The 25,235-nt window shown below is 36.4% G+C and overlaps 1 protein-coding gene across 1 annotated transcript in view; it reads left to right on the top strand.

Annotated features, from left to right (window-relative positions):
- Positions 1-19,937, top strand: part of LOC133805258 (probable protein phosphatase 2C 60) — a 40,015-nt gene extending 20,078 nt beyond the window's left edge. The window contains exons 7-11 of the mRNA XM_062243390.1: positions 17,946-18,069; positions 18,429-18,505; positions 18,597-18,649; positions 18,969-19,023; positions 19,396-19,937. Of these exons, the coding sequence (XP_062099374.1) occupies positions 17,946-18,069; positions 18,429-18,505; positions 18,597-18,649; positions 18,969-19,023; positions 19,396-19,602 (516 nt within the window). The 3' untranslated portion in view covers positions 19,603-19,937. The remainder of the gene's footprint in view (positions 1-17,945; positions 18,070-18,428; positions 18,506-18,596; positions 18,650-18,968; positions 19,024-19,395) is intronic.
- Positions 19,938-25,235: the final 5,298 nt, after the last annotated feature.

Below are 25,235 nucleotides of genomic sequence, written 5' to 3'. Positions count from 1 at the left end.
TACCCCATACATAGGTGCAATAACCACTAGTTGATCGTTTGTCGGTCAGCTCTCCAACTCAACTAGAGTCTGTGTAAACTTCCATGTCTCGATTGTTGTGTTTTTTGAAGTGCAAACCAAGACCTGGTGTCATTTTCTGATACCTTAAAATATGATACACTGCTTCCAAGTGCTCCTCACAGGACTTTGCATATGTTGACTAACAACGCTGACAGGGAAGGCTTTATCAGGTCTGGTATGGGAGAGATAGATTAGTTTTCCTACTTATCTTTGATAGCTCCCTCTCTCTACTGGAGTTGAATCATCTCTTCGATTAACTTTCAAGTTTGGATCTATGGGAGTGTCAACCGGCTTGCTTCCAATCATTCCAGCTTCCTTTAGAAGATCTAGGATATACTTTCGCTGAGATATAACAATTCCTTTTTTCGATCGGGCTACTTCTATACCAAGAAAGTATTTGAGGGTTACTAGATCTTTGATTTCAAATTTGGAGGCAAGAAGTCTTTTGAGATCTGAAATTTCTCCCAAGTTATCTCCAGTTAAGATTATGTCATCCACAGACTGAGAATTGCTAGCTTCCCTGTTAAAGAGAACTTGAAAAATAGAGTATGATCAGCGTGGCTTTGAGTATATCCATGTTTGACAACTAACTTTGCAAATTTGTCAAACCATGCTCGAGGTGACTGTTTCAAGCCATAAAGAGATTTGAGAAGTTTCCACACTACTCGACCACTAGAGTGTTTCTTCATCTTTGGTGGAATTTCCATATAGACTTCTTCGAGATCCCCATTCAAAAAAGCATTCTTCACATCTAACTGATATAAAAGTCAGTCACAATTTACAGCAAGTGATAATAAAACTCTTACTGTATTAAGTTTGGCGACGGGAGCAAAGGTCTCTTGATAGTCAACACCATATGATTGAGTGAATCCCTTGGCAACTAATCAAGCCTTGAATCTGTTGATACTCCCATCTGAATTATATTTGACAGTGAAAATCCACTTGCAGCCAACTGTCCGTTTTACTTGAGGCAACTCAGTGAGAACCCAAGTACCATTTTTCTCAAGAGCATTCATTTCTTCATCGACTGCAGTCTTCTATTTAGGATCTTTCAAGGCATCTTAAATGTCTATTGGAATCTGAATAAGATCAAGAGAAGAGACAAAATAAGCAACATACTTTTCAATGGGGTGATTGGTACATGTTGACAGCCAGGAAATAAAAGCACAAAGATATGCAATATTAGCTGTAGTTTTTAGATGTGATAGTTGTAGTCTTTTATTGTATATAAGTTTTCTTATTTATAAGATTTTTATTCTTTGACATTTATTGTGATTATTCTATACAGTCCCTATAAAAGGGCATACCTAGCATTGATAAAATATACAAGAAAAATAGTTTCAAATCTTCTCTCATTTTATTCTTTATGGTATCAGAGACAGGTTCTTTTCTCTCCTTCTCGACAATTTTTTTTTTCTGTTCAGCTCCGGCTGTCTTCTCCGGCAGCTTCTGTCCTTTTCCAGCCAATCATCCAGGAACCCATTGCCAGTCCCAAATTTTCTTTCAGTACCAGTTGCACATTTTTTCATTTCCTTCGATTCTCTGGTTCACCATCTCTCCCAACATTTTTTTTCTCTGGTTCAAGATCTCACCAAATTTCTCTGTCCCATTTTTATTTTCCACATCGCAGCAAGAACAGACAGGCGATGTTTTTCTCACGGCTCTCAGGTGATCCTCTCAACTCTCAGGCAACTCACAGTAGGTGATCCTCTCTCTTTTCTTCAACGATGTTGCCCATTGAAGATATTTCTTCTCAGACCAGTGGGCCTACTAGCCCTTAAGCCCAAACACAATTCAGTGGATCCGTGGGCTCTCTTCATATCATAGCCCACAAACTTGAGGGTAAAAATTATTTTCAATGGGTTTCGAGTTTCGGATCTCATACTATGTCTAGCTTTGTTGCCCACTCTGGTAATTTTTCCTCTGCTCTCACCAACTCTCAAACACCACAGATAATTGGTTCTGGCGCCTCTGATCATATGACCAGTTTATATTCTTTGTTTGAATCCTATACTCCATGTTCTGATCCTTCTAGTGTCAGAATAGCAGATGACACACTCTCTCCAATTGCAGGAATTGGTACCATTAAATCGTCGGCTGATTTAATCCTCAAATCAGTCGTTCATGTTCCCTCTTTAACATGCAATTTAATTTCTGTTAGTAAGCTGACTACTGACAATCGTTGCCTTGCTAAATTTTTTTCCAATTTTTGTCAATTTCAGGAACTATCTTCGCGAAGGACGATTGGCAGTGTTAGGATTTAAGGTGGACTTTATTTCTTTGAAAATCGTCAACCAATAATACAACAACATTGTTAATCTAGTTTGGCTTCTAATTCTATCTCTACAATAAACTCTGTTTCTGTTTCAAACTCCAGCAAAATTATGTTATGGCATTGTCGACTAGGTCATCTAAGTTTTTCATATTTAAAATATTTGTTTCCATCATTATTTTCCAATAATAATTATGGTTCTTTGCAATGTGATATTTGTCAATTGGCTAAGCACACACGGGTTGTTTTTCCTCAAAAACTTTATACTCCAACCAACCCTTTCTCTTTAATTCACAGTGGTCTGTGGGGACCTTCAAAAGTCACTACTTCACATGGTCATCGATGGTTTACCACATTTATTGATGACCACACACGTCTTACTTGGGTGTATCTCCTCAAACACAAATCTGATACATTTCATGTGTTTCAAAATTTCTATAACATGATTCAAACACAATTCCAAACATCTATTCGTATATTACAAACGGATAATGGCACAGAATATTTCAATTCTATCTTAGGACCCTACCTCTTCGAAAAAGGGCTTATTCATCAAAGTTCATGTGTCGATACCCCTCAACAGAATGGCATTGCTGAATGTAAGAATCGTCATCTCTTAGAAGTTGCCCGAGCTCTACTTTTTACTATGCACGTTCCTAAGTACCTTTGGGGAGATTCCATCCTTACCGCTGCTTATCTCATCAATCATCTCCCTAGTCGTCCAATTGGTTTTCAGACACCATATTCTCTTCTTCACACTTCATATCCTCATCTATCTTCAAACACTCCTCCTGTCAATACCTTTGGGTGTACCTCCTTTGTCCATATTCATCCTAAAAATCGTACCAAATTTGACCCTAGGGCCATTAAAATTGTCTTCATTGGTTACTCTTCTACTAAAAAAGGCTATCGGTGCTACTGCTGTCTTACCAAAAAACTCTTCGTCTCCAAAGATGTCAGTTTTTTTGAAAACACTCCATACTTTTCCCCCACTTCGCTTCAGGGGAAGACCAATACTTATCAAGAGAACAAAGCTCAGTGGTCATGGGGATTAGAGCTACCTCTTAGTCAATCCATAATTCCATCACATCCCACAAACTTCTCTCTTTCAGAATCAACTCACTCTCTTCCAAAATCGACTCACCCTCCAACAGATTCAAATTTAAAAAACCTTGCCTCATCTTCTGAGTTAATAGAAATAGATACACATCCTCCAAACCAACAACAAGAGCTGCGGGTTTATTCTAGACGACAAAGAAATAACCAAATCATGAATCCTCAACACAGTCAAGAAGCCAACCCGGTGGTAGATCCTCTTCCTCCAAACAAGTTCGGTAATAATCACTCAAACACTAATCTAGACATTCCTATAGCCTTGAGAAAAGGAATTAGGTCTTGCACTCAACATCCCATCTCCAAATTCATCTCTTATTCAAAGTTGTCATACTCATTTAAAGCTTTCACTTCTAGTTTGTTAGATGTTTTTATTCCTAGGAATATTGAAGCTCTTAAAATTCCTGAGTGTAAATCAGCTATACTAGAAGAAATGAAAGCGCTCAAACAGAATGATCCTTGGAGATTAGTGGAATTACCTCCTGATAAAAATGTTGTGGAGTGCAAATGGGTGTTCACAGTCAAGTATAATGCTAATAGCTCTATTGAACAGTACAAAGCACTGTTGGTAGCAAAGGGATTCACATAGACCTATGGGATTGACTACACTGAGACCTTTGCTCCGGTTGCCAAGCTAAATACTATTAGGGTCCTACTCTCACTTGCAGCAAATTTAGAATGGGAATTACATCAGCTAGATGTAAAAAAATGATTTTATGAATGGAGAACTTGTGGAGGAAGTTTAAATGAGCCAACCACTAGGCTTTGAAGAAACTCCTGATGCAAAGGTTGTCTGCAAGCTTAACAAGTCACTATATGGCCTAAAACAATCTTCTCGAGCTTGGTTCGATCAGTTCTTGAAAGTAGTCAAAAGTCTTAGGTACATACAAGGTCAAATCGATCATACACTGTTCATTAAGCAATCAGAAAAAGGGAAAATGGCTATTCTGATAGTATATGTCGATGAGATAATTGTCACTGGTAGTAATACTGAGGAGATAAGTCTAATCAAAGAGATGATGGCAAAGGAGTTCGAAATTAAAGATCTCGGGGCATTAAAATATTTTCTAGGTATGGAAATTGCCAGACGCAAAAAAGGCATTTCTGTATCTCAACGAAAATATACTCGATCTCTGAAAAGAAACCGGGATGCTCGGTTGCAAGCCTAACATAACTCCAATTGAACTTGGAGTCAAGACTAAAATGTTTGAAGGAGATCCAGTTGACAAAGGAAGATACCAGCAGCTAGTAGGGATGCTTATTTATCTATCTCACACTAGACCAGACATTGCCTTCGTTGTGAGTCTAGTAAGTCAGTATATACATGATCCGTGTCAAGGCCATCTCAATGCTGTGTATAGAATCTTGAGATATCTTAAACAAGCACCAGGAAAGGGACTATTCTTCAAGAAGACAAATGAAAGAAAGGTTGAAGTCTTTACGGATGCTGACTGGGCTGGATCAATTGATGACAGGAAATCTACATCCGGTTATTGTACCCTACTATGGGGTCATCTAGTTACTTGGAGAAGTAAAAAGCAAACTGTTGTTGCAAGAAGCAGTGCAAAAGCAAAATTTAGGGCTATGGCTCACGGGGCATGTGAAGTTATATGGCTAAAACGATTGCTTGGAGAATTAAAGATAGAATACGAAGCTCCTATCCAATTATTCTGCGACAACAAGTCCATTAGTATAGCACATAATTCTGTACATCATGATAGAACCAAGCATGTAGAAGTGGATCGACACATTATCAAAGAAAAAATTGATGGAGGGATAATCAGCGTTAAGCAGGTGCACACTGATCAACGACTGGCGAATATACTAACTAAGGGACTATTTGAACGAGTATTTAATTTCCTTACAAACAAGCTTGGACTTATTGACATTTACAGTCAAGTTTGAGGGGGAGTGTTGACAGCCAGGAAATAAAATCACAAAGATATGCAATATTAGCTGTAGATTTTAGATGTGATAGCTGTAGTCTTTTATTGTATATAAGTTTCCTTATTTATAAGATTTTTATTCTTTGACATTTATTGTGATTATTCTGTACAGTCCCTATAAAAGGGCATACCTAGCATTGATAAATTATACAAGAAAAATAGTTTCAAATCTTCTCTCATTTTATTCTTTAGTACAAGTTCTAACACCCTTCCGATGAGCAATAGGTAGGTCGAGATCATCAATAGTAGGAGAAACTAACTCATGAGTCAGAATCCTTACCTTCATGATTTTCGAGGTTGAGAGGGCTTTGATGAGTGTTTGAGCAGTTCCTGTCTTGCATGTTGACCTCTATATTTCCAACGTTTCTCCTACTATAAACACGAAGTTCTTTGTTACCTATATCAAATTGTGCTTGAGTTTGAGGTGGTGGTAAGTTTGAAGGAGTGTTTGGATTTTCTGAGGAGGAAGGTGAGGTCGGATTGACTATAGAGAATGACGGGTTGGGTGTGTTTTCTGGACTGATATCTGGTTGGATAGGAAAAGAAGGCAAGGAAGGACCAGTTGATTGATCTGGTTGGATAGGCAGAGGGGGCAAAGACTGAGCACTTTGATGTTTGTGTGTCACAACATTGGGTTGAGGAAATGCAGCTTGATGATCCTGAAGAGTTTCCCAAAGCTAATATTCTTGTGAATGCTCCCCCTGAATACTAGATTTGGGAAAGAAAAATTGATGTTCAAAAAACGTGACATCCATAATGTTATAGATCCTTTTTGTAATTGGGGAGTAACATTTGTACCCTTTTTGAGTGTTGGATTACCCGATGAAGAGACACTTGTGAGACTTTGGATCAAGTTTTGTTCTTTTTGTGATCATAAACATGAACAAAAGTTGTACACCCAAAGACTTTAAATGGAAGATTGGAGGAGAAGGCTGAGATATGAGGGAATGTTGCAAGTAATAGATTTTTGGGAGCTTTGAATTATAATACACGGCTAGGCATACGATTGATGAGATAGGTGGTTGTGAGTAAGGCTTCCCCCAAAACTGTTTAGGAACATGATTTGAAAACATGATAGATCTAGAGACTTCAAGAAGATGTCTATATTTCTGCTCAGCCATTCCATTTTGTTGCGGAGTATCAACACATGAACTAATGTGAACAATACCTTGATCTAACAAGTATGGACCAAGAATAGAGTTAAAATATTCCTTTCCATTATCAATTTTCAGGATTTGGATCTTTTGGTGAAATTGATTTTGATTTATGGAATAGAAAATTTTAAAAATAAAAGCAGTTTCAGATTATTCTTTCATAAGGAATGTCCATGCTGTCCTAGTATGATCATCAATAAATGGTACAAACCATTTAGATCCATTAATATTTGTTACTCGTGAGGTCCCCAAATATCACTATGTATCATCGAAAAAGATTGTGAAGGTTTGTAAGGAAGACTGGGATAAGAGTTTTGAGAATGTTTAGCAAGTTGACATACTTCACAATGAAAGAATTTTGGTCTTTTGTGGACAAATAACTGAGAAAATAGTTTTTCAAGATAACCAATATTTGGATGTCCTAGTTGAAAATGCCACAACATGACAAGATTTTCATTCGAAACAGACAGAACTGAAAACAAAATCTAAATTGGAATGGTTACCAAAACTAGATTTGTGAACTTTTTACTTTTAGGAGAATCCTTGAGAATATAGAGCCCATCATGCATTTCAACACTACCAATCACCTTCTCCGAGCCCTCCACCTGAAATTCACAAAGATTTTGATAGAATTTAGTTACACAATTCAGATCTCGAGTAAGTTTGCTTATTGAAAGAAGATTGCAATTTAGTTTAGGGACAATTAGAACAAATGAAAAGAGAAGGTCATCTGATAATGTTATAGAGCCAGTCCTTATCACTTTTGAGAGAATCATCGACAATTCTGACAGTGTGGGATTCAGCACATGGTTTGAAGGTGCTGAAGACTTGTAAATCACCTGTCATGTGGTCAGAAGTCCCTGAATCAACAATCCAAGTACCTCGGTTGGAGGTTGTAGTAAATGTGTGAGATGCAGAATTTTGATGACACATTATGCTGACATTTGCCTTGGTTGAAGGTGGATTTGGCTGCTGCATACACTGCCCAAGAAGTTTTGGAGTTGCATCGATTTTGGCCATTGAGAAGTGGCTGACTTCCAAGCCTCGAAAATGGATGACTTTATGAGAGAAATTGGTGACAAGAGCAGCTGAGTGAGAAGTGGGCTTGGTTGATTGGAGAAGTTGAGTAGCCATTGATTTGAGAAGCTTATATTTTTTTGATTGACTTTTAGATGAGGAGTTGGCTGGAACAACCATTGATAAGAACTTTAGAGTGAAAAAAAAATTGGACTGGAATAAGCTTATGAGAGGTTGGAACAAAAAAATATCATTCAGTAAAGATAGAGAGGCTAGGGCTAAAAAAAAATCTTGGATTGAATTTTTGTGATGAAATTGTGAAAGCACTAGGGATGCAGCAAAGAGTGCCGAGGAGGACGTTGTCGGAAAAAGCTCGCCGTCGGGGTGCTGCACGTGTCTACAAGCGCCACGCGCGTGGGAGAGGGGTCGAAGATGGAGGCGGCGCGTGTGGCTCTGCTGGGTGTCGAACTTCAGGTTTTGCCGGCCGGAGGTGCAGGTAGCTTCCTGAGTAGGAGGTGAGAGTAGAAGATTGCCCTAAAATAATTTTCTAAGGTTGAGCTCAAGAGTGTAAAACCCTAATTTTTTTACTGAAAAGAGGGCAGAAAAAAATTGGAAAGATTTTCCAATTTTTAGACTACTAATACTTCTAATCTAATTTTATTGATGAATAGTATGGCCTATATATAGGCTGAAAACAAAGAGCTAGACAAAATATAAGAAAAAAAATACAACCTAAACTTGGCTGTCAATTACAACCTAAAACTAGCTTAACAAAATGTATTTACAATGATATTTCTACATAATGGCTCTAGGGTCAAGTTTGGTGCAATCCTTAGGGTGAATATGGACAAAAGCAGTACACCTAAAGATTTTGACAGGAAGAATGTTTGAAGATAGATGAGGATAGGAGGTCTGAAGAAGAGAATGTGGTGTCCGAAAACCAATTGGACGACCATGGAGATGATTGATGAGATAAGCAGCGGTAAGGATAACATCTCCCCAAAGGAACTTAGGAACGTTCATAGTAAACAATAGGGCTCGGGCAACTTCTAAGAGATGACGATTCTTACGTTCAACAATGCCATTTTGTTGAGGCGTATTGACACATGAACTTTGATGAATAAGGCCTTTTTCGGATAGGTAGGGTCCGAAGATAGAATTGAAATATTCTGTGCCATTATCCGTTCGTAATATACGAATAGATGTATGAAATTGTGTTTGAATCATGTTATGGAAATTTTGGAACACATGAAATGTATTGTACTTATGTTTGAGGACAAACACCCAAGTAAGACGTGTGTGATCATTAATAAATGTGATAAACCACCGATGACCATAGGAAGTAGTGACTTTTGTAGGTCCCCACAGATCATTGTGAATTAAAGAGAAAGGGTTGGTTGGAGTATAATGTTTTTCAGGAAAAACAACCTGTGTGTTTAGCCAATTGACAAATATTACATTGTGATAGATCTTTCTTAGGTAAGAATAATTCTATCTTAGTTTCCAAATCCAATAATGAAATTCCTCAAGAACAGCTTTATTAATAACAATAAAAGATTTACAAATGAGCATTCGAGAGGCTCAAACTCTCCTAGCACAGCCTTTCGAGAGGGCTGATCTCTCCACCAAAGTCTTACTTCTGTTTTTCTTCCCTTTACAATTCCCTTCCCCTCCCTATATATAGACTTCCCAAAAATAAGACAGCTTAGCCAATCAAAATAAAGAATAAAGCCAACTAGATACAAGGATTAGAATACAAAAAATATCATATTAAACTAAAGTCACTAGGACTTAATTCATTCCTACTATTTTCTGTTGTCTCCTCTGGTATACACGTAGGACATGTATATCATTACTCCCCAATAACCTTCACCTTGTCCTCAAGGTGGAATAGGGGAAACTGTTCGTTGATGGTGGAAAATGGCTCCCACGTCGCTTCAAAGTCGGGTAATGATTTCCATTTGATGAGGACTTCGGAAGGGTAGTCGGTTGTTGGAGTATCGAATCGCTGATCTAAGACTGCCTCTGGTTCCACGTTGAGTTCTAAGTCGGAGGTCAATTGAGGAGGGATGGTAGCTGCACTTGGAGCTGGACCTATGGAACGGCGGAGCTGAGAGACATGGAAGACGGGGTGAATCCGGGCATGGTTTGGAAGTTGCAGCTTGTAAGCGACGGGACCAATTCATTGGGACGTCGAGCAAGGGACTGCTGCCGATAGGGTCTTAGTTTGAGGAACACCATGTCCCTCACGACAAATTCTTCAGGTCGACGCTTCTTGTCTGCTTGGAGCTTCATCTGGTATTGAGCCCGAAGTAGGTGCATCTGGAGGTCGTCTAAAATGGCATCTCGAAACAGTAAGAGCTCGTCAACAGAAGATACTACGGCTGTCCCCTTTTTGTAAGGAATTAACAGTGGAGGATCCCTGCCGTAAGGAGCTTTAAAGGGGGTACAGTTGAGTGAAGAATGGTGTGAAGTATTGTAGGAATATTCTGCCCAGGCTAGCCATTTGGACCATTTTTTTGGCTGCTGGTAGGTGAAGCAACGAAGGTAGGTTTCTAAGCAGCGATTGAGAACTTCGGACTGTCCATCTGTTTGTGGGTGGTAAGCGATACTTTTGTTAAGAGTCGTACCCTGTAACTTAAAGAGATGGGTCCAAAAATTACTCAGAAAAATTCGATCTCTGTCGGATTGGGGTAGACCATGTAAACGGACCACGTCCCTCATAAATAATTCTGCTACTGTAGGAGCAGAAAATGGGTGTTTGAGCTTGAAAAAATGAGCATATTTTGAGAGACGATCAACAACCACAAGAATAGTGTTCCACCCCTCTGATGTCGGAAGGCCCTCAATAAAATTCATGGTAATTTCATCCCAAACTTGGGCCGGAAGGGCGAGGGGCTGTAGCAACCCGGCGACTGGGGCTGTAGTGAGCAATTTATTTTGCTGACACACCGTACATTGCTGCACGAAATTATGGACATCTGTTCGAAGACCTTCCCAAAATAATTCAGCTGCTAGACGTTTGTAAGTTTTAAGTTCTCCTGAATGCCCATTGAATGGAGTGCTGTGAAATTCTTCCAATATCTTTGGAATTAAGTGCGATTTTTTTGGAATAACCAGCCGATTCTTGTAGTGGAGTAGGCCATTGTGTAAGTGGAAGCCATGATGGTGTTTTGAACCAGTTTGAAGATCACGAAGTAGCTGCTATTTCCGAAGCTAATTCGGGCCATAGTTGCCATTCTGAAACAGATAAATGGTCCACCGTAGCTACGTCACTTTGTCGGGAGAGTGCATTAGCCACTCTATTGTGGGTTCCTAGGTTGTACGCGATTTCAAAATCCATTCCAATCAGCTTGGAAACCCATTTTTGATATTCTGAACCGATAACTTGCTGTCCCAAAAGAAACTTCAGACTTTGTTGATCGGTTCGTACTAGAAACTTGCGACCCAAGAGATAAGGTCGCCATTTGGTCACAGCATAAACTATGGCCATTAATTCTATTTCATAAATGGATTTTTTTCGTGCTTGAACCCCCAAGACTTGGCTGAAATAGGCTATTGGTTTCTGGTTTTGTAAGAGGACAGCACCTAAACCATGTCCTGAAGCATCAATTTCGATGACAAATGGCTGGGAGAAATTAGGTAAGGCTAGCACCGGTACTGTAGTCATTGCATGCTGTAGGTGGCGGAATGCTTGTTCCGCGTCTGGACCCCACAAGAACTGATCCTTTTTTAGTTGATCAGTCAATGGTTGTGCTATTTTAGCAGAGTTGGTGACGAACTTTCGGTGGTATCCTGTTAAGCCTAAAAATCCGCAGAGAGCTTTAATAGTTTTAGGTATCGGCCACTCCAACATAGCTTTGATTTTTGTCGGATCAGCCCGAATGCCGTGGTGAGAAATTATATGGCCAAGGTATTCCACTTGTGCCTGGCTGAAGGCACACTTCTTTAGGTTAGCATACAATCTGTGGTGTCGCAATAGTTCCATGACCTCCCTTAAATGTTGCTGGTGCAGCTCCTTTGTTCGACTGTAGACCAATATGTCGTCAAAGAAAACTAGCACAAACTTGCGCAAATAGGGTCGAAAAACATCATTCATGAGAGATTGAAAGGTCACTGGAGCATTTGTTAAGCCGAATGGCATAACCAAAAATTCGTAGTGGCCATCGTGCGTCCTGAAGGCTGTCTTATGAATGTCCTTATTTGATGGTACCGTGATTTAAGGTCAAGTTTGGAAAAAATGAGAGCAACATTAAGTTCATCAAGTAATTCATCTATCACGGGAATCGGGTACTTATCTGGTATCATCACTTTATTCAAGGCTCTATAGTCGATACAAAATCTCCAAGACCCGTCTTTTTTTTTTTTTACTAATAACACCGGACTAGAAAATGGGCTATTGCTCGGTTGTATAATTTTTGCTGTCAACATTTCGGATATCAGCTTCTAAATTTCTGCTTTCTGTGCATAAGGATAACGGTAAGGCCATACACTAATCGGTGCAGCTCCCGGAACAAGAGTAATGGCATGCTCATGTGTATGGGCTGGTGGCAGTCTACAGGCATTTCAAAAACATCATTAAATTCAGTAATGGTACTGTATAGGAAATCTGGAATATTGGGTTCAGCGGCCTCCTTTTCTATAGTAACCTGATTCAACTCCAGTAATACTCCATGTTTCTCATTTTGTATTGTTTTTATCATGGTCTTGAGAGAAACTAAAGATCTGCCAAGGGAGGGATTGCCTTTGATTATGACACTTCTCTGTCCAATCTGAAATTCCATAGTTTGTAATTTCCAATCAGTTTTTGTCATTCCCAAAGTAGTTAACCACTGCAGCCCTAGGATAATATCAGCACTACCAAGCTGTAATGGCAAGAAATCGTCCCAAATTTCAACTCCTTGAAAGTGGACATTCAGATTTTTACGAACCCCCTCACATTGCATAGACTGTCCATTTCCTAAGGTGACCCCATATTCTTTAGTTTGAGACACCAGAATATGTAGCTTGGATATTAGGGCCCTTGATATAAAGTTATGAGTAGCCCCGGGGTCAATGAGGATGACAACATCGACTGACCCAAGCTGCCCTTTGATTTTCATGGTTTTATTGACGGATAATCCAGCCACCGATTGGAGAGATACTTCAATAGTTTTGCTAACTTCTGTGGAATCCAATTTGACGACTTCATCTCTTTCTTCTTCTGAATCTTGATCAGTAATGGTTTCCTCAATGATGTCGGGTGTCATTATGACCTGGAGCTCCTTTTTGCAGCGATGCCCGGGTGACCACTTGTCATCACAACGGAAGCATAAGCCTTTTTGACGCTTTTGCTGGATTTCGGAATCACTGAGCCTTCGTACATCGCTATTGGGATTTGTCCATGAAGTTCGAACTGGGTTGAAGTTTCTTGTAGGGCCGTGCGTTGGAAAGCAGAGAACCGTTGTTTCTGGGCCTTATTTTTGTCTTCAATGTCTTGAGCAATGTCCATGGCGTCATCTACATTCCGGGGTCGCTGGATGTGCAACTCGGCCCTTAAAGACGGAACTAACCCATTCATGAAAGTGCTCAGCTGCACAGCTGGGTCGATATCCTTTAAGGGTGCCAACAACTTGATGAATTTCCTCTTATAATCAGCCACAGTTCCTTCCTGTCGAACAGTCAGAAATTGGTCATGTAAATTGCCATTTTGGGTATTTGGAAATGTCGTATTTGGGTATCTGGAAATGTCGTAACACCAATCTTTTCATTTCCTCCCAACTATGGATAGCCCTCTTATTGTTTTCGTATTGATACCAAAGCAATGCATCACCAGAAAATGAAATAAACGCAGCTTCAACCTTCTCATCCTCATCATAGTCATGGCAGGTGAAGAACCTCTCTGCTTGCATTACCCACCCGTTTGGATTTTCACCATTAAAGGTCGACATCTTCAATTTTTTAAGGCGATTTTCATGGCGGAAACATGTCTTGTGTTGACCCCTGTCAATGGAACCTCTTTCGAAATTTCAATCCCTTTGGAAACCTGCTGTTGGCGATGTCTCGGCAGACCTTTGTTGAAAACCTGATCGTTCCTCACTCGGCTGGGGTCAAATGGTGTCTCCGAACCCTTACTTTTTCCTTTTCCCTGGCTGCCAGTAGTGCCATTCACCTCTCCCCCTGTTTCTTGGAGAGTTCTTGACTTTTCTTGAGCTGCCATGAGAGCCTTAAACTGTTGCTGAAGGGTTTCTTGCAGCTATTGTTGAATCTTGTCTGCCATTTCCTGTATCGAATTCTGAATGGACCCTTTGAATTCAGAGACTTCTGTCTTCAGAGCTTCAAATTCCTCCTCAATTCCAATAGTAGTATAATGGTTCTCCGCTGCTTTCTTAGGCTCCATGTCTGCAGTCACCGCACCAAATTGATAGATCTTTCTTAGGTAAGAATAATTCTATCTTAGTTTCCAAATCCAATAATGAAATTCCTCAAGAACAACTTTATTAATAATAATGAAAGATTTACAAATGAGCATTCGAGAGGCTCAAACTCTCCTAGCACAACCTTTCGAGAGGGCTGATCTCTCCACCAAAGTCTTACTTCTGTTTTTCTTCCCCTTTACAATTCCCTTCCCCTCCCTATATATAGACTTCCCAAAAATAAGACAGCTCAGCCAATCAAAATAAAGAATAAAACCAACTAGATACAAGGATTAGAATACAAAAAATATCATATTAAACTAAAGTCACTAGGACTTAATTCTTTCCTACTATTTTCTGTTGTCTCCTCGGGTATACACGTAGGACAACTTTATCACATTGCAAAGAATTATAATTATTATTTGAAAATAATGATGGAAACAAATGTTTTAAATATGAAAAACTTGGATGACCAAGTCGATAATGCCATAACATAATTTTGCTAGAGTTTGAAATAGAAACAAAGTTTATTGTAGAAACATAGTTAGAACCCAAGCTAGATGAACTAGGTTGCGGTATCATTGGTTGACGATTTTCAAAGAAATAAAGTCTACCATGAATTCTAGCACTGCCAATTGTCCTCCCCAAGGATAGTTCCTGAAATTGACAAGAATTAGAAAGAAATTTAGCAAGGCGGTGATGCTTATTAGTAGTCAACTTAAATTAAATTGCATGTTAAAGAAGGAACATGAAGGATTGATTTGAGGATTAAATCAGCCGACAATTTAATAGTACCAATTCCTGCAATAGGAGAGACTGAGCCATTTGCTATTTTGACACTAGAAGGATTAGAACATGGAGTATAGGATTCAAACAAAGAATGTAAACTTACTGGTCATATGATCAGTGGCACCATAATCATTATCCATAGTGTTTGAGAGTTCGTGAGAATAGTGGAGAAATTATTAGAATGGGCAATAGAGCAAGACGCACTATGAGATCCGGAATCTGGAATCCGAAACCCATTGCAAATAATTTTACCTTCAAGTTGGTGGGATGTGATATGAAGAGAGTTGCTGTCATGGCTATAAAGAGAGCCCAAAGAACCACTGGGCTGAGTTTGGGCCGAGTTAGGCCCAATAGTTTGAGAGGACACATCACTCGTGGACATTGTTGAGATAGAGACCCGTGTAACTAAAGCGTCTGGAAGATAAGTTGTGCGACCGAACTTGCGACTTGGAGAGGAAGCGTGGGACGGAGAAGTGCGCCAAGAGGACTGGTGCAACTGGACTTGGTCGCTTGAGAACGAGGATGTCTGGGTCGCCTGAGAAGAGGTCACTTGACTTGCTGGACAGGGAGGAGGCAACAATGGAGGGCTTGTCGAATTCAATACAGCATATGCCATTGTTGAGAAGTTTGTTTCTTGCTTAGATGAACCCTAACCCACTCGAGATGATGATGGTAGCTGTGGTAGAGAAGAGAAGAGCCTTGCCCTCTGGTTGAGCTGTTTGGTAGAGAGACAAAAGATGACAGAGCCATTGAGATCGCCAGAGACGGTGCCGCAACCAGAACTGTGCGACTGCGACTTGGACTAAGAACGTTAGACGTGTGAAGGCTTCTGGATGTTCGAAGATGCGACAACTAACTGGATGTGAAATAGGCTCCTGGTCAATTGTTAGGAAGGGGATAGAGCCTACCGGCGCCGGTGCCGGAGAAGACAACCGGAGCCTGAATTTATTTTTTCTTTTTGAGAAGGAGAAAAGGAAGAGCCTATGGCTCTGGTACCATATAGAAATGTTTAAGATTGATAGAAATTGATTGATTATTATGGAAACTAAATATATAGCTAGCTGATATACACATGATTTCCTTTCTGTCAATAGTATTCAAGAGACCTCAAACTTTCCCTAGTGCAAAGCTTGTACATAATCACAATCGACATGCCCTTATTCTTTTTTTTTTCTTTATATGTATATGTATAATTATACATATTTATATATATACACTACCCCTATTACTACAACTTCCCATGTACCCCTATGCTACATTTATTCTCTCAATCCCCCACCTTACCCCTCTATAGATGTCTGTTATAGAGTATCATTACCAGTCACCCGAGTTTCACCGTATCATTAAGGTGAAGAATAAATCAATTTGATTGAAATATTTTGCATGCTGGATAATGTCAAGATTACAATATTTTCTCTGTGACATAAATAGTAGGTCAACTTTTGTCAAAAAACCAATTCAATAATGTTGTTTCTTCAACTGCCTCATTGACCTATAGGCTATATTTAGAGTTGTCAAGTGAAAATTCATGTCCACCTAACTCAAGAAGCTCCATAGCATCATATGATCATCAAAAAGTATGTATGAATCTAGTACAATTATGGCCACACTGTCCATGTATGATGAAATCAACAATTTCTAGTCTCTAGTGGACCTCTAAGAAGGATTCTAACTCTGAAGTTCTGAAAAAAATAACCAATGGATCTTGTAGGATTCCCAAGATTCTTAACTTGGTCATTGAGTAAACTCCCCAAAAATTATCAAATTGGTAAACCATGCCATTACGCCCACTCCAAATGCTAAAATCTTTGCTGTGGTTGGATGGCACACCCATCATAGATGAATCAATGTTGTCATTCACCAAGAACTAAATAAATACGGAGCCGTGAGGAATGAGATATAGGTCCAACTGTGGCATCGAACTCTGGGTTTGCGATGTTAGGAGGTTGTCTGACCTTAAAGTTCGTCTGTTGTTGTCATCTATCATAATCCCAACTTTCACTGTTATTTTGCATTTGAGAGTCAGCAAACAAATCAGATACACTTGGCAAGCAAAACCCACATCTTTCGTTCATGGTGTTGACCAACCCAACAAAGTTGACTTCGTTAGACAAAATCCCCACCAATGTCGACAAAACCTCAAAATCGACTGAGAGCACCGTGATTGAAAGAAAGGAACCATGAATGCCTGACTGATTGAAAGAAAATGCAGGTCCTTGGAGAGGAGTGTTTCCTCTTTCTAGAATCGAAATAAGTAACATGTGAGATTGTGAACCTTGTCCCAATCAATGGGCCTAATACTTTTGCCCATTAGGTTGGGGTTTGGACCACAACCATGAAGTCTCTTATGGGTCTCTTGGGTCCTACTTCCCTCTTCAAGGTTACAAACACCGGCGTTTGGAAACTCGTTGAACACCCTAACTTTCTTGGACAACTTTGTCGTTGTCGTTGCTGATGCTAGGATCAAATCTACAGCGACAACGCCAGCTACTAAGTTTGTCGTGCCTTCTCCTCTACAACTCTTGCCATCATGCGTCGCCCATGCTTGTCATCTCAATGAGTTTGGTCTCCATTGTTGCAGTTGTACATCTGAATCATCACCAATAATTTTTGCCACATCACGTTGCACCAAACTCCTTAGTTCCACCCAAGCTATCTCTCCATACCAAATGGAGTGTTTTGCTAGTCATCAAATGTGTGCTAACGCAACTTTTGTTGTCTCTGTTATTTTCTGTGGAAAAAATTATCACTCGATCCGTACAATTCAATTGATGGCTTCCCCTCCTTTATCCAATTTCAACATTGTCGTGTCAAGACTGTTGGAAGCATGCTATCACCTTCAGAGATCGTCGGCTTCAATACCACTTGATATACCCAAAGCTAATGAGAAAATGGAGGTAGAAGACACTAGAAGGAACTAGGCGGATCTCGAATGTCTCTAAATAAAAAAAATGATAAGAACACACTAGAACAAGGTATTCGAGAGACCTCAACTCTCCCTAGAGCAAAGCTAATCAAAATCACAATCATGTCCTTAATTTCTTTTCTCCTATGTATATATTACCTGCGTTTATCAAATTAATGTTCATAATGTAGAGTCTAGACACTTAGATTGACATGATTCATTTTCTTTTTTAATTTAAAGGAAAAAAGAAAAAACCATTTCCTCTTGTTTCTTATTCTGGTTTCTCAATTTCAGGCATACAATTTATCTAGAGATCACAAACCAGATCTAGAGGTTGAGAAGGAAAGAATTCTGAAAGCTGGTGGTTTCATCCATGCAGGTCGGGTTAATGGCTCTTTAAATCTCGCAAGAGCTATAGGTACGCATCAGCATGCCACTCAAGGCATATACATGCATGCTTGCGTATTTATGTAAAGTGGCCACAAATCCCCCCTGCCTGTAGATATATGTTGCAGTAGAAGCATATGCTTCCTTTGGTCTTCATGCTCTGATTATTTTTAAAGAAATTGGGGAGAGAAATTTGTATATTTCTTCTATTTTTTCTGTATACAAACATTATGCATATATAGGGTTTTATACAACCTATGCCCTTAATTACAGAATAAATCTAATTAACTACAAATCCTATAAATTAGGAAACTAATACAATGGCAGCTACAATCAAATCAAGGGATTTGATTTCTCTTATCTGTCAACAATTTTCTTTATAAACTTCAGGGGACATGGAATTCAAGCAGAACAAATTTTTGCCTGCTGAAAAGCAAATTGTAACTGCCAGTCCAGAAATAAACACAGTATGTATATATGTGCACTGTTTGATCAAATATGTTCTTTATGAAATCTTTCCTCTGGTTTTAATATATATATATTTTTATGTTGAGTTAGGTTGAGCTCTGCGATGATGATGAATTCCTAGTGCTTGCCTGTGATGGCATCTGGTGTGTGCTATTTTCTCTTTCTTTAAATTTAGCTTTAGTCTCACACTCTAAGAGAACTTTGAGCCAGATTTTGAAGTTTTAAGTTTGATGGTGTCTCTCTGTTGGCTATTTTGGAAGTTCTGAAATCATTTAATAAACAATTGATGCTTACATTAATATGAGAAGAAATGATCTTGAAGTTGAGTTTCAAGAATACTGACATTAATGATTTTAATAGTCATCGCACTATTATTTGAGTAGACTATATACCTGTAACATGGCAAATTGTTTTACAGTATCATCAATAAGGATAAATAGTGTTTTTGTTAATTGCTTCCAGGGATTGCTTGTCAAGCCAGCAACTCGTAGATTTTATTCATGAACAGCTACAGTCGGTACGTTATTCTAGAATGCAGAACTTTCTCAGCATAGAAACCAAGTTTGATTGATATTTAGTATATACTCAACTCTTCTCTCTGTTATTTTAAGATGGTGTATAGAAAGAATTGAGTGGTGATTACCAGCACAAGCATATAATTTTAAATTTTATATTTTTTTGCCGTGCATTATAAAATGCAACCGAGATGTAACTCTTTCTTAAACTGACCTCTGAAAAATAAGATTAAAATCTCAGAAACCGGACAATCTACTTTCTATTAAACCAATTTAAGACTCTTAATATTTCAAATGTGAATGAATTCTTTTAATATGTATGTAAATATTACTTACCTGGCTTTATTTGATGCCATATCTGTAAATGAATGCAGGAAAGCAAGCTCTCTGCGGTGTGTGAGAAAGTGCTTGACAGGTGCTTGGCATTGGCACCATCAACAGCCAATGGTGAGGGGTGCGACAACATGACCATGATCTTGGTGCAATTCAAGAAACTGACACAACCCACTTCTTCTGCGACTGAGCAGCAATCCTCGTCATCTATAGTGGCTGAAAATGACTCAAAACAAGCTGAATCCTGAGTCCAGCAAAAGAGTTAGGCGGATATTTCATAGGATGAGATTTCTATAAACTGAATCCATTGATTTGGGAAAGTTGGTTTGAAGTTTACAACTCCAACTCCCCAATATCCATCCATATATACATGTCGGCCTCTCTGTTGTGTAATTGTAGGTGGTGCAGCATGAAAGTGTTTGATTAGCCACCCAATAGGAAAAGAGTGCGTTTTTGTGTGTTTTTAGTCTTGGAAGTAGAAGCAAAATCATCTCGCCTTGTACAGCTGATATTTTTAGCTCCATAAGTCTTTAAATATGGCATGTGACCTAATAGTTATATTTTATTTTTATTTGTGCAGAAACCTAAGCCATCACTTCGTTCATTTCATATCCTTTACCACCTGTTTTTGCCTAATATAGCTAGCTAAGCGTGCGTGAGTTTGCATTTATCTATATTTATAAACAATACTATAAATTGGAATGGGAAATTTTAGCTTCCATGCTTAATAATACCCACCAATGAAAAAACATGCTAGTTTTAATAATTATTTGAAAAAGAATGCTCCAAATTTCAATTCGGACTAGAATACCCTTTCCACGATAGAGCACCTCCTCAACGTTACTAAAGCCATTAACGCTGCCTCAACGTTGCTAAAGCCATTAACATCGCCTATGACTAAAATACTTCTCCCACAAATTTTCTCCTCTCTCGGGTCCCTCTCTTGGTTTCTCCTCTATTGACGGTCACATGGCACCACCTCCCCACCATGATAGAGCACCTCCTCAATGCTGCCAGCGTCATTAACGATGTCACTCCCATTGATGCCTCCATCTCCCCTCATCATCGAAGCACCCATCAATTTTTTATAATGATTTAAAATCCAATCCAAATCTAAAATCCACAAAAATCTTTACTTAAATATACTAATTTATGTCTCAAACACTTTTGTGCACAATTTTCTTATTTTGTTTGTGATACGGTCAGGTAGTTCTGCTTCCGGTGCCGGAGAAATGATAGAAGGGTAGTTTCAGAGTTCGAGATAGACAACGCGATGCCAATCCAATGGTTATATCAAAACTTAATTTTAGAAGTCAGAATTGATGCAATTTGATGGTTCCTTATGTATGTGGTTAAATTTTCCATAACATTTGATAAAATTTTTGAAGTCATAACTTTTCGCTCGATTTTCTGTTTGAGGTGATTTTTTTTTTTATTTTGTTATTTTTATGAGATCTACACAAGCCAAACGCTCAAAGGTGGTTTGGCCACTATTTCCTCTAGAAAACCTTATTTTTCCTACTAAATTCATGTTTTTGCATTGATTGACATAGAGCTTGCATAAAAATTATCTCCAAAATCAAATTTTGCTTGCACCATTGATCTTGAATCGATTTTACATCACATTTGTCTTCAAAAGTCATGTTTTGATAGAACTATCGATTTTGCATTGAATTTAGCTTTCACAAATCAATTTTTGATGGAACCATCGAATTGCATCAAATTTTTTCAAAATTCTATAAATTTTAGATTTTCAGATCTTAAAAACTAAAATTGCGAACAAAATCCAGAAAATCATGCACACAAGTGTTCAAAACATATAAATTAGGGATTTTTTTTAATATTTATGACTTTTTAGGTTGATCTACAAAAATATGGACATTTAACTTTTCTACATTTTAATGACTTTTTTGGTATGGACGTTCATAATTATAGGAGTTTCTTTCCCATAAATTTTAAAAATATATATAATTATGTCATATTTCTATTGATGTTTTCTTTGATTTTAGGGGTAGTTTTATTTTTTTCTTTCAATTTTTTATTTTTTTCCTTTATTTTTTAATTATTTTTCCAGCTTTTTTTCTTTCTTATATTTTTTCATTTTTTTCCATCTTTTTTTTTCTACCATTTTTTCCCTTCATTGTTTTTCTTTCTTTTTTTTTTCCTTCTTTTTTTTGTTTCATCATTTGTTTATTTTTTATTTATTCAGTTTTCTTTCCTCCGTTTCTTTTATATATTTTTTTTCCTTTCATCATTTGTTTTTTTTTTTATATTTTCTTTCATTTTTTTCTTTTCTTTTTATTTTTATTTTTTTCCTTTCGTTTCTTCTTCTTTTTTCTACTTATTCTTTTCTCCTTCCATTTTCTTTTTCTTTTCTTTTCTTTCCACATATAGTTTAAAATTACATAATTATTTTACTATTTTATTATTTATTATTATACTTTTTTTTAAGTGTTTTTTCTACTATATGTAGAAAAATTCAAATCAATTTTTTTCAGCCTTTTCTTTTTAAAGTAACCCTGATAGGAACATCAAATTTGGAAAGAAAAAAATTAGATATAAAAACGTGAATGGGTAATCAGATACCCTAATGAGAACATTCAAATATAGAAAAAAGAATCTGATATGAAAACGTAAATAGGTAATTGGTTACCCTAGTTGAAAAATCCAAATCTAGAAAAAAAAACAGATATGAATTTTTTTTTTTTGAAAGAGAATAGATATGAAATCTTAATTGGGTAACCAGTAACCCTGATGGGAACATCAAAATTTGGAAATAAAAAAAATAGATATGAAAACGTGAATTGGTAACCAGTTAAAAAAAAAATCTGATGAAAATTTGAATGGTAACCGATTACCCTAGTAAGAACATCCAAATATGGAAAAAAAATTAAATATGAAAAATTGAATGGGTAACAAGTAACCCTGATAGGAACATCGAAATTTGTAAAGAAAAAAAAATTACATATGAAAACGTGAATAAGTAACCAGTTACCTTGATGGGAACATCCAAATTTAAATATATATATATATGAAAATGTGAATCAGTTACTTAATCCAGACAAAGAAAAAAATAGACACGATCTTTAACAAAACGTAGAAGAAAAAGCTGGAACAAAAAAAATTGATTTGTTTATTTTTAAATATAGTAAAAAAATAGTACAATAATAAAAAACGATAATAAATAATGAAATAATTTGAGTTGAAGGCCAGACATGTGAATAAGAGGCACTCTCCAAAAAGGTTCGGTGAAAGAGGAAAGAGAAAGAAGACATCAAAGAGAAGAGAAGAAAACTGAAAATGCATTTGTGATTTTGAATTTTAATATTATATTACGAAAAATAAAGATTAAATAATATAAAAATAATAAAATAGATTATTTTCCATTTTTAAAATACTAAACTAATAGTGTATAATAAAACTGATATAAAAATAATCAAATAAAAAATACTAAAATGACTAAAATAACTTCCTAATTTAAATAAACTTAATTAAGAGTAAAACTATGGTATAAGCTGATTATTATACAAAAATATGAGAAATTAAATCCATAAATTTGAAATTCCTAAAAAACAGCCATAAAATATGATTTTTTGAATTTTTTTTCAAACTTATTAAAAAAAAGCCATAAACATGTAATTTCCTATATAAATTATTGTTTCAAGTGAATCTTTTCGTAAGTTTAAGTTTAGAATCATTAAAAACATTAAAAAAAATTGATGTATGTATGGGGAATGGCAATGGTGGGCAAATGACATTGAGTTCATCGGGTTCACAACTGCTATGGATTTTTTTTATCCTGACGGGTGGCGTGCTATTATGCTCTGCCACTGTGGGTAACGAGGAGGAAAAATAAGAGAAAAATGATAAGTGAAAATGGGAGGGAGATCATTTTTAAAAAAAATTATCAAACCCGACATATTTTTTAATTATTGTGTATTAGGATGCATGGAAGCTCAAATTTTTCATTGGAATTTCATTTTATTTAATAGCACATATATATTTTAAATTTAAAAAAATTTACTAAATTATTTGTCTTAAATTTAACATGAGTATATGAATAATGCCAGAAAGACTTACAACTTATTAAAAAAAACATACATCTTTACATGTTTATGTGTAATTATTAAGTGTTATTATACAATTTAATGTTTGATTTAGAGCGTTCAATATCACTTACAATATTATAATAATTAAGATTTAATTTTAAATTCAATTGCACTTTTTTATTATCTGATGTGATGTTGGACACCTTGAAAATTCTTATAAAATTAATTTTATTAATCATTATATTTTGTATCAACTAAATTTTATCATTCAATTAACTTTGATTATTAAAGTTCATACTTTCAATGCCTAATGATTTTTATACATTTCTTAATACCTAATCGATACATTATTTTTGCTATCTTCAAATGCGAAATCAAATTGTAAAATTTAAAATATAGCATATATATATACGTTTTAAAATGGATCAAAATAGCATTTAGAATATGTATAATGGCGTAAACAAATTTAATTTTGCGTTAAATTGAACATTTGTATTATATTCTGACTCAAATATTGTAGTGGCTATAATATTTACATTTAAGATGGTATGATATATTGTGAGACAAATTCACTTGACTATAAGAGCTTCTTTTCGAAAAAAGAAGCTTTGATTCAAAGAACTAACGTGCTAATGATCCTATTGCAGAAAAAGAAATAAAAGAGTGTTATCTTATGAGATTGGTAAAGAAAGAGAAGAAATAGTGAAACATTAATTTCAAAGTGTTGTAACAAAATTCAATTTTTACCAATGAAAATGTGATCTGTACCTCACCAATTCGAATCTCACTTTAATAACACTAGACTACCTGTCACCACTACCACAGACGACAACAATTTATAGCACTAACATTATTACGCCAATATTGCACCATCTAGTCCTTTTACAAAAACACACTTAAATGACATTTTTGAGACATTTGATTACGTGGCAACTAAATATTTATAACAAATATGCCTTTTTTGCTGTAGCCTGGACTCAGTTTTTTTTTTTGTTAAATAAAAAAACCATTATTAATAGGTTCAATAATACATTCATATAGATATATACCGAATTATAGTCAATTGTTTCCTTAATTAAATTTATATGACGTAACAACATTAATCATCATCCCAAACTCATGCTTTTTTTTTTATTATGATGATATGATATGAAAAATGATTTTGTGCCAATCAACACATTCCAAGAACATGACACAACCGCCCTAAGTGAGAATTTGGCCTAAGTAAATCTCCTACATATTAGTAGTAAGTTACTAGTATTTTTTACCTTTTAATAATTACTTGTGTCAAAAACCTACGAAGAATTTTCAAATTTTTATTTATAAATTTCATTATTTGCATTTTATTTTTATTTTTACCATATCTGTTTTTTATGTAAATAAAAATAAATAAGAAATTTATTCGATAACAGTACTATTTTTTTTTAGTAAAATACATATTTTTATATTAAAACACGATAATAATTACATTTAATATATTAAAAATAAATAAAGAATCATTTTTAAGAGTTTTATTTTTAATTATGTTTATAAGGGAATGAAATTCAAAATACAAAATGATAAAGATAAGGTATACTAATCGGTATTCCCCAAGAACCATATATTTATATATGCACCTTATTCTAATGAAGGGGAGCAATTTGTGCTTTAAAATTTTAGAGAAGACTACTATATATTTATATTTAAGGCGTACATTTGAAGATATTACTCTTATTTGTTTTTGTATAAATACCCATTTATATTATTATGATTTCAATAACACCAAAATACACTATTTTGTTTTACTAATTAGTGAGTTTACTTTTTGGGATTTTACACATCTATACTAATAG

This window comes from Humulus lupulus, chromosome X (genome assembly GCF_963169125.1).
Source record: "Humulus lupulus chromosome X, drHumLupu1.1, whole genome shotgun sequence".
NCBI classification, from domain to species: Eukaryota; Viridiplantae; Streptophyta; class Magnoliopsida; order Rosales; family Cannabaceae; genus Humulus; species Humulus lupulus.
Note: the sequence above shows the minus strand (reverse complement) of the source record. Positions and strands in the feature narration are given on the sequence as shown.